This window comes from Carex rostrata, chromosome 34 (genome assembly GCF_964058835.1).
Source record: "Carex rostrata chromosome 34, lpCarRost1.2, whole genome shotgun sequence".
In the NCBI taxonomy this organism is placed as follows: Eukaryota; Viridiplantae; Streptophyta; class Magnoliopsida; order Poales; family Cyperaceae; genus Carex; species Carex rostrata.
In genome coordinates, this window is record NC_135951.1 from 2,603,705 (window position 1) to 2,613,792 (window position 10,088).

At 33.5% G+C, this 10,088-nt stretch overlaps 2 protein-coding genes across 2 annotated transcripts; one reads left to right on the forward strand and one right to left on the reverse strand.

Annotated features, from left to right (window-relative positions):
- Nucleotides 1–324: 324 nt before the first annotated feature.
- Nucleotides 325–3,104, reverse strand: LOC144548954 (Polynucleotidyl transferase, ribonuclease H-like superfamily protein). The gene is made up of 7 exons (XM_078297690.1): nt 2,760–3,104; nt 2,598–2,682; nt 1,909–2,017; nt 1,726–1,814; nt 933–997; nt 763–841; nt 325–575 (listed from the first exon to the last, which is right to left on the reverse strand). Exons 1-7 carry the CDS (start codon nt 3,008–3,010, stop codon nt 414–416), a joined length of 840 nt encoding a protein of 279 aa, XP_078153816.1. The 5' UTR covers nt 3,011–3,104; the 3' UTR covers nt 325–413.
- Nucleotides 3,105–5,832: 2,728 nt separating this feature from the next.
- On the forward strand, nt 5,833–8,733 carry LOC144548953 (Tetratricopeptide repeat (TPR)-like superfamily protein). Its single transcript, XM_078297689.1, has 4 exons — nt 5,833–6,781; nt 6,859–6,994; nt 7,377–7,757; nt 7,860–8,733. Exons 1-4 carry the CDS (start codon nt 5,979–5,981, stop codon nt 8,664–8,666), a joined length of 2,127 nt encoding a protein of 708 aa, XP_078153815.1. The 5' UTR covers nt 5,833–5,978; the 3' UTR covers nt 8,667–8,733.
- The last annotated feature ends 1,355 nt before the right edge of the window (nt 8,734–10,088 follow it).

The following is a 10,088-nucleotide window of genomic DNA, read 5'->3' on the forward strand; positions in this document are numbered from 1 at the left end:
AAGCTTTGTTAAAAAATTTCATATATAGCCCTACAAATCACGGATCCGTATCCTCCCAGGTACCTGACTCAGCAAATTAAAACTGACAGACCAGATTAATCCCAGCCGGATCAAACTCAATCCGGTTCCTGTAGAGACTGTAGGGGTTCGTTTTGAGATTTGTGCCAGGCTAAAAAAACCGTCCGATTGTAATTGTACTCAGTCAGGTAACCTAAGGGGATGTGAATTCACAAATCACAAATTAACATGGGTATTTAAAGAGCAGCAAGTCTATTTCCAAAGCACAAAATCAAAACCTACATTTCACTAATGCAACATATAATCAAATAAAATAACTTAAACAAATTACATATTCCAACAAAAACAAAATTGGGAACAAAAAGGTAATTTGAGTATTTTCTTTTCAGCTCAAACTATGTTAACAATTCAAAATCATCAGAGTTTGAATCTGCTCCAAGTTTTTTCTTTTTCTTGTGCCCGAGTTTATTTTTTAGCCTAAATTGGTCTTTCAAACTCTTCTCCCATTCCTTTTTATGCTTATTATAAATGTACATAGCTGCTCTTGCATCCTCCACCTAATAATTCATCACAAAATCAAAATCAATTTGTTAAAAGGTGCTCAAAATCATGCACTACTATTGTTAAATTTTAATACAAAATATGTTTCTGGTATCTGACAAACTCCAAAAAGTTGACATTGCAATTATACCCTTATAAAAGAGAAATAATAAATAAAGTAAATAAAGTAAGGATGTAACATACAGGGCAGTGCTCCTTTTGTTGAATTTTAACACTTAGTATTTCAGCTGCTAGATCCTTCAAAGATCTCTTTTTTGCCGCCCTGTTTTTATCAATTTACATGCCAATTTTATTTGAGGTTAAATAAATTCCAAAATAAGAAAAAAAAAAGTGAATCAAATTAAAAAAGATACCTTCGCAGTGGGCCGTATTCTGAGGTATCCCTTATGTCCTTCTTAGGGTGACTCAGTAACAAAGCCTATACAGTTTACCAGTATTACTCATACTATCTTTGAAAATTATCTAGGGTTTTCTGACTAATGAAACTTTATAAAGATTTATAATTATGTAAAGGTTAAAATCATATTAATAAAAAAAGGAAAATTTCCATGCCTCCTCTGAGAAAATAAAAAATTTAAATCTCCCTAAACTATTGAAAATATCATCTATACCAGTTTAATCGGTTTTTTGACAGGGCAGACTTCATATAAATTTTACAAGAAAACAATAAAATAAAGAATAACCTTGAGGTCATGATGCAAAGCCTAGACAGTTTTACCAGTATTACTCATACTATCTTTAAAAATTATGTAGGGTTTTCTGACCCATGAAACTTTATAAAGATATATAATTATGTAAATGTCAAAAACCATATTAATAAAAATTTCAAGCATTCTCCTCTGAAAAAATAAAAATTTAAATCTCCCTAAACTAGTAAAAAATATCATCTATACCGTAAGGTTTTTTACTATCTTTGAAAAATTATCTTAGGTTTCCTGACCCATGAAGCTTTATAAAGATTTATACTTATGTAAAGGTCAAAACCATATTAATAAAAATGGAAATTTTCCATGCATTCTCCTCTGAAAAATAATAAATAAAATCTCCCTAAACTATTAAAAATACTATCTTTACCAGTACAGGTTTTTGAAGGGGACAATTGTGCATATAAATTTTACAAAAAAAGTAAAATAAAATGAAAAATACCTTGAGGTCATGATGCAATGCATGGCCCACAATGATATGACCTTTGATCAGCTCAGCAACTTTTTCTTGAACAGCCCAAAACTCTTTGGCTAAAAAAAAAAAAGCATCACTGCGTAAAAATTATCCCAAATAGGACTAAAATATAACAAAAAAATACTTAGAAGGAAAAGTTTAGTTCTTTACCTATCTTCATGTGCTTCGCGCGTATTCCACTGATTCTGGTACGGTAATCTACTATATGCTCCATAGGACGTACATATTCGTCATATACCACATTTCCCCATATATTAACCTAACATAAGTTTAGCTTTAATTCAATAAATTACAAATATAAACAAAAACATTTTTCAAATGATAAACTATGCAAGTACTATTACTATGAACACTAACAGTATCAGTACTGAAACAATAGCATTATAATCTGGTACTTGTGCAGTACCAGACCTGACTGGTATTGCAATTCTACAAATAGGGGTGCTCAAAAGGTAACTAAACCAACCAAATTTAAATAGTCAAACCAAAAAATTTAAAATGATCAACTATGGAAGTTGAACACTAACAGTACTGAAACCATAGCATTATAATCTGGTACTTGTGCAGTATCAGAACTGACTGGTATAATGATCCTACTAAAAGGAGTGTTCAAACAGTTAGTTCGGTTAAAACCAAAATTTTATTTGGTTTTCAAAAATCTAACCAAACCAACCAAATTAAACTCAAAATCGAAATAATTTCAGTTTGTTTGGTTCAACGAACCAAACCATTTAAACTAAAATTTGTGGTTCGGTTGAAGACCAAATAAACCGAATCCAATGAACAAAAAGCAACTATATTATCTTATTTATGTTACAAATTGAAAAGAAATTACTCACCAATGTCACCCTTGCAAGAGCACTCTTGCTTCCTTCAAACCCAACTCCAACCATCTCACAATCAATAGCTAACACCTTTGTCAAACTACAACACCAACCAATTCTCACTTAAATAAATAAATAACCACAGTTTAAAGGGTATATGAGAAAATGTTCCCTTACCTGGTGTCATCAGATAACGGGTTCAGCCCAGTAGTAAGCTCTGAATCCGATGAAGGCCTCTCCTTGCGCTTCCCTAGGATTGTATCCACAGCGGGTTCGGGTTTGGAATGTAAACGGAGCTTGGATTGAAGCTGGGTCCAATTAGGGTTTAAAGATGACTGCTTTTTCGACCTCGCTTTACGTTTCGGGTTCGGGTTTGGATTCGGGTCGGAGTTCGCCTGAGTCGGTGCGATTGGTGATTGCTTCACCATTGTTTGGGTTCGAGTTGTTCGCGCCTACAGAGAAGCTTTTGAAGCCGCCAAGGAGTAAACTTGGGGTAATGATTTTAACAGAGCAGTTTTAGCTTCATGAACTATAGAATCAAAACAGCGCGCATATGGTTTGTGCGCTGCAGGAAGTTAAAACTGCTCTGTTAAAAGCTTTACCCGTGAACTTGAGGAAATTTTACGTAAGGGTCCTCCGAAATAAATAATTTGTTGGAATTATGATCTAAGGATAAGCTGTGGCGTTGCAGTGTGTGGTTTTGTATTTTATCTTTTTAGAGTTACATTTAGAGTTTGATTTTTATCTGGTTTTGTTACTAGGAAGCCTTCTGGACATGAAAAATGAGTTGATCCCAAGGATAATGTCTTGTATACGATCCGGAGATTATTTTTTCAAATTGATTTATTTTATTTGATTAAGTATTAACTATTAACTATTTGAATTGTTCTAAAAATTTATTCTAATAGAATGTTGTTGTTATTAAGTAAGGAATTTGTATTAACTGTGGAAAAGAAATGAATAAAATATGATAAAAGACAAAAAAAAACTCTAAGAACTCTATACCTATATCTATACCTATATGTGAAAAAAGTTAAGAAGCTCTAAAAAAATTGCATCTAAAAACTCTCCCTCCTCTCTCTCTCTCTCTCTCTCCCTCTCTCTCTTTTATTTATTTTTTTTTTTTTGATGAAAAACTCTCCCTCTTCCCTTTCTCTCTTTTGAACAAAATTTATAATAGAATAATGCAGTTGCCATTAAGCAAGGAATTTGTGTCAATTGTGAAAAAGAAACAAATAAAATATAATAAAAGATAAAAGATGCTCTAAAAACTTTATTCATATATGTGAAAAAAAAAATTAAGAAGCTGTAAAAAAATTGCATCTAAAAAACTCTTCCTCCTCTCTCTCTCTCCCCCTCTCTCCCTCTCCCTATTTTTTTTTGTTTGAAAAACTCTCCCTCTTCTCTCTCTTTTAGACAAAATTTATTCTAAAAGAATGCAGTAGCCATTAAGCAAGATATTTGTGTCAACTGTGGAAAAGAAATAAATAAAATATGATAAAAAAAGAGGCTCTAAGAACTTTATATCTATATGTGAAAAAGTTAAGAAGCTGTAAAAAAATTGTATCTAAAAAACTCTCCCTCCTCTCTATCTCCACCTCTCCCTCTCCCTTTTTTTTTTTTTTTTTGAAAAACTCTCCCTCTTCTCTCTCTCTCTCTCTCTCTATTAGACAAAATTTATTCTAAAATAATGCAGTTGCCATTAAGCAAAAAATTTGTATCAACTGTGGAAAAAATAAATAAAATATGATAAAAGACAAAAGAAACTCTAAGAACTTTATACTTATATATGAAAAAAGTTAAGAAGCTGTAAAATAATTGCATCTAAAAAACTCTCCCTCCTCTCATTCTGCCCTCTCCCTCTCACTCTTTTTTTTTTTTGAAAAATTGTCCCTCTTCTCTCTCTCTCTCTCTCTCTCTCTGACAATTTATTCTAAAGAATGTTGTTTCTATTACGGAAGTAATTTGTGTCAACTGTGGAAAAGAAACAGATAAAATTTGATAAAAGACAAAAGAGAGACTAAGAACTGTATACCTATATGTGAAAAAAAGTTAAGAAGCTGTAAAGAAAATAAATAAGTTAAAAGAAAAGACTTGACTTAAGAATTTAAGCTAAAGATGATCTTTAATTATATCTAAATAATTTATGTTATATTGGATTGACTTATAGTTCAAAACATAAAAAAAACTGCATCTAAAAAACTCTCCCTCCTCCCTCTCTCTCTCTCTCTCTTCTTCTTTTTTTGTTTTGAAAAACTATCCCTCTTCTCTTTCTCTCTTTTAGATAATTTATTCTAAAAAAAATATTGTTGCCATTAAGCAAGGAATTTGTGTCAAGTGTAGAAAAAAAATGAATACAATATAATAAAAGACAAAAGAGGCTCTGAAGGTAGCAAATCAGTTAAGATAATACATTTGACTTAAGAATTTGAGTTAAAGAGAATATTTAATTATGAGTAAAAAAATTATGTTTTATTAAATTAAGAGTGACTTACATATCAAAGCATGAAAAATTGCATCTAACAAATTCTCCCTCATCTCTCTCTATCTCCCTCTTTTTAAAAAAAAAAAAAAACTCTCCCTCTCCTCTCTCTCCTTTTTCTTGGACAAAATTTAATCTAACAAAATACAGTTTAAGAAATTTTAGTGATTGTCAAAAAAGAAGAAGTTAATTTTAGTTAATGAAAGTAAAGTTCTTAAATTTCCATTACATCCCTTTCTCAAAAAAAAAAAAAAATTACATCTATATATTAGTCATGTCATTATCTGTCACGGCAAATCACATCATACGTGTTGATCATGCAATGTGACTCGCAATTCACATGACATGCTCTTCAATTGTAAATAACACGTCACAACACATTACGTCACATATGTTATGTGACCAATTTTTTGAACATTGTTTCTTTATATTAATTTTTGTATTATTATGTAAACTAACTTAAAACCTAAAAAATAAATAATGAAATATAATCAATCAGGTCACATTTGATAATTGCGTTGTGAATAGAGATTAAATATATTATATTATCTAAAATTAAATATAATATAATATAAAATTAAAGTTATGTCACCTTGTGTTTTGTAATATTTTTTTAAACGATATGTTAATCATGTCATGTTTTTCGTTGAATGCATTCATTGGCTTAGGCTTTGTTAAATTAAAAGGAGATAACCAAATTCGTTAAACAATTCGACTTAGCGCTGGTGGCTGCAAAGCCTGCAATGCGCTTCTTGCGTTTTTCTCATTCCAGCCCCCGTTCTTTCTCAAAAACTCAAACCACCATCAACCAAGCTACACCAAACAAGAAAACAAATATAAGGAAACTTGAGAGAGGGGCACTTGTTACATGGGACCCACAGGTCATAGAGTGGAACAAGGCCATCGCTCATAAGATGCGTCTGGGCCATGTGGCGCATGCTCAGCAACTGTTCGATCAAATGCCTAAGAGAACCATTTCCTCTTACAACACTATGCTTTCAGGCTACGTGTTCAATTCCCAATTCGCACATGCAATATCGCTGTTCTCGAGCATGACATCATGTGATGTCATCTCTTTCAACACCATGCTTCAGTGCCATGTTTCAAGTGGTGACCTGAGGACTGCTCGTAACCTGTTTGATGAAATGCCTGTGAAAGACAAGGTTTCATATAACACAATGATATCAGCCTATGCACGGCACAGGCTGGTTGACCTAGCCAAGGAACTCTTTGACCGTGCACCTGTTAAAAACAATATATCATGGAATGGGCTTCTGGCTGCCTATGTACAAAATGGGAGATTTGAACTTGCTAAGGAGTTGTTTGAATCTAAGCCTAATTGGGATGTCGTTTCATGGAATGCTATAATCGGTGGGTACGTGCAAAGAAATCAAATGGATGAGGCTTTGAAGCTGTTTGATAAAATGCCTGAGAGAGATAATGTTTCTTGGAATACTATGATTAGTGGATATGCTCAGAATGGGGACATGACAGAGGCAAGGAGACTGCTTGATGTAATGCCGGTTGAGAAGGATGTCTTTACTTGGACTGCAGTTGTTTCTGGTTATGCAAAAAATGGAAATGTGGAAGAAGCTAGGGGTATTTTTGAAAAAATGCCAGAAAGAAATGTTGTTTCATGGAATGCCATGGTTGCAGCCTATGTACAGAATAGAAGATTTAACGAGGCAAAGATGTTATTTGATCAGATGCCGTGTAGGTATATTAAAATTTTTGAGGGTTTATAAGTACTATCTTTAAATAGGGACTTAAGATTAATTATCGTTGAATTTGTAGGGATGAAGTAACATGGAATACAATGCTGACAGCTTATGCAAATGCCGGGATGATTAAAGAGGCCCGAGAGATGTTCAACAAAATGCCCCATCAAAATGCCGTGTCTTGGTCTGCTATGCTGACAGCATATACTCAGGTCACTATACTATTTTTGATTGGGTAATTTCAAGTATACCCTTCAAAAACTTTGAAATTATGTATTTACCCATTTTATTGCCTTTTCTATTTAAACATTTAAAATTTATAAAGTACCCATTTTACCTTTTATTAAGAAAAATAAAAAATATGTAAGCATGTTTTAATAGAAAAGACAATAAAATGGGTAAATTTATGAGTTTTGAAATTTTAGAAGGATAAATATGATATTATGAAGTTATAGCGGAAATACGTAATTTCAAAGTTTTTGAGGGGTATACATGAAATTCCTCCTTTTTGATAAAAGTTCATAAATGCCTGACATGCCATCTCCTTCCTTTCATGATTTGAAATTCTAACCGATATTATGTGTTTTTTGGTAGGTCGGGTTGAGTGAGGAAGCCCTCCACTTGTTCATAGAAATGTCTAGGAAGGGTATAAAAGCAAATCGTTCAGCATATGCATGTGTACTCAGTACATGTGCTGACATGGCAACATTGGAATGTGGGACCCAGTTGCATGCACAGTTGTTCCAGACTGGGTTCGGAATGGGGTGCTTTGTAGGAAATGCCCTGCTAGCGTTGTACTTCAAATGCGGGTCCATGGAGGATGCACACAAGGCATTCGATGAAATGCCTGAGAGAGATACAGCTTCTTGGAATACCATGATTTCTGGTTATGCCCGGCATGGTTTCGGGTTGAGGGCTTGGGAAATTTTTGAGCTGATGAAACAAACTCAAATCAGACCAGATGATATTACTTTGGTATGAGTTATTGTTCTTTTTAAGGGTTTTGTTATTTCAAATTTGTTCGTTTAATGCGCATGTCAAAATGGTTATTTAATTATTTTTTAAATTCTTACTCAGGTTGGGGTTTTGTCAGCATGTAGTCACACCGGCTTAGTAGACAAAGGCATCTCTCTTTTCCACTCCATGGACCAGGTCTACGGTATTACTCCTAAACCGGCACACTACACTTGCGTAATAGACCTACTCGGTCGAGCTGGGCGCTTGAAAGAAGCACAAGCTCTTATAGAAGAAATGCCCTTTGAACCGGACCCCACCACATGGGGTGCTTTACTCGGTGCGAGTCGGGTTCACCGTGAACCAGAAATCGGCAAATGGGCTGCTGACAAAATTTTAGAGCTTGAACCGGATAATGCCGGCATGTACGTGCTTCTCTCTAACATATATGCAAGTTATGGTAAGTGGAGTGATGTGCAAAAAACTAGGGTTTTGATGGAAGGAAGAAAAGTTAGAAAGATGCCGGGTTTTAGTTGGATAGAGGTGAAAAATAAGGTGCATTTATTTTCGGTTGGGGATTTGAATCATCCCGAAAAAGAGAGAATTTATCTGTTTCTAGAGGAGTTAGATTTGAAAATGAAAAAAGCGGGTTATGTATCTGCTACTGAAATGGTATTACATGATATAGAAGAAGAAGAGAAGGTGCATATGCTGAGGTACCATAGTGAGAGATTAGCAGTTGCATTTGGGATATTAAATGTGCCTTCCGGGAGGCCGATTAGGGTTATAAAGAATTTACGGGTTTGTGAAGATTGCCATAATGCAATCAAATATATTGCTAAGATTGAAAATAGGTTGATTATTTTGAGAGATTCGAACCGATTTCACCATTTCAGTGATGGTTCTTGTTCTTGTGGGGATTATTGGTGATAATATAATTTTTTTTTTTTTGCAAATTAATTGTATATTAGAAAGGCATAAATGAACTTATTTGATTCAATCAAAACCGCTAATTCAGTAACTTCTAATAGAAAGGGTTTCCAATTGAGTAAAAAACAAAAAGATCAAGGGCTTGATTGTAAGATGTATAATAGTTCAAAAGGCTACTCTGGAAATAAGGGAGATTAGTGTTTGAATTTGTACAATTGATAGGGTTGCATTTGTGAATTGTTTTTGAGAAAAACATAGCTACCTCAGATATTCCAGAAATATACAATTATTTTGAGGAGATTAGCAATGGAGTTCAAGCTAAGCATAGATTCTCTCTGGATCAGGTATACAATTTACTTATTGAACTATTTTTTTTTTTGGACCAAAGTGAGAATATCCCACTGATTTCATTTAGAAATCAATACTTACTATGCATTGCGCATAATTTTTTTGCTATTTTTTTAGATTCTAGATCATTAAAAACCAGTGGTTTTTTACCTATCTAAATAAATAGTAAAAAAATTATGGAAAATGTAAAATTTAGTTTATAAGTACATTTTCATATGGAGATCATATTGAATGGTCCCAATCGACTGTTTTGTACTTTGAAATTGGATATTAATCCATAGTACAGATTCATATGCGCTATGCATAGTACCAAAGCCTCACTCCTATAGTTTGTTATTTTACTCTTACCTAACAGACTTATTGCTTGTTGAAAAAAAAAATTATAAAAAAATATGCAAATAATTTTGTTATGAACCACTTTTTAACTTTTTTTCCCTTTTTTTTACTAGGAGGCAAGGATTTAGACATAAGCCAGATACCCATTTGTAACCTTTGGATCCACTTCAAGATTCGTGCTTGCTAAGTACGCTCAAATCTTGTCTCAAATCGAACGACTCCGACCATGCATCAGATTCAATTCAATTCAGGTAATCTATTAATTTATTATTAAACTAATGAACTGTACACTTGAGGAAGTTTGGTTAGCATCTAAACTACAACTGTTGGCCTGTTGGGACAATATAAAAAGGTAAAATCAGGAATTGAACCTCGAGCTATTGCAAATCAGGTTTCGAAAACATATCAAAACCGGCACTATATCGGATTCATAATTTAATTATGAATTAATATTTAGCTACTTGGTACTGGCAATAACTCATAATCTATGATTCATTGGCTTGTTTATGTAGATCTTCATCTCTATTTTTCTGTGCAATTTTGGGTTCTTAGCTTTGCTGTTTGTTATAGGTGTTGTGTGGTTGGGATTAACATTGAACATACTGGTGGTACTGTACCACTGTACCAGTATGGTACAATGTTTCGTGGCTAGAAGGGCATATTTTATGGGAGATTGGAAGAGTTGATCCCAGCTGAGTGGCTTGGCTTAGATGCACGGGTGCCTTGAGATTCGTGTCT

What these genes read in the sequence shown, in the direction of transcription:
- LOC144548953 (XM_078297689.1), top strand. Translation starts at nt 5,979, where the DNA reads ATGCGTCTGGGCCATGTGGCGCATGCTCAGCAACTGTTCGATCAAATG. An exon ending in TTTGATCAGATGCCGTGTAG is followed by an intron (nt 6,782 to 6,858) that starts GTATATTAAAAT and finishes TTGAATTTGTAG; the next exon opens with GGATGAAGTAACATGGAATA. An exon ending in TGCTGACAGCATATACTCAG is followed by an intron (nt 6,995 to 7,376) that starts GTCACTATACTA and finishes GTTTTTTGGTAG; the next exon opens with GTCGGGTTGAGTGAGGAAGC.
- LOC144548954 (XM_078297690.1), bottom strand. Translation starts at nt 3,010, where the DNA reads ATGGTGAAGCAATCACCAATCGCACCGACTCAGGCGAACTCCGACCCG. An exon ending in CTCTTGCAAGGGTGACATTG is followed by an intron (nt 2,018 to 2,597) that starts GTGAGTAATTTC and finishes AACTTATGTTAG; the next exon opens with GTTAATATATGGGGAAATGT. An exon ending in GAATACGGCCCACTGCGAAG is followed by an intron (nt 842 to 932) that starts GTATCTTTTTTA and finishes TGATAAAAACAG; the next exon opens with GGCGGCAAAAAAGAGATCTT.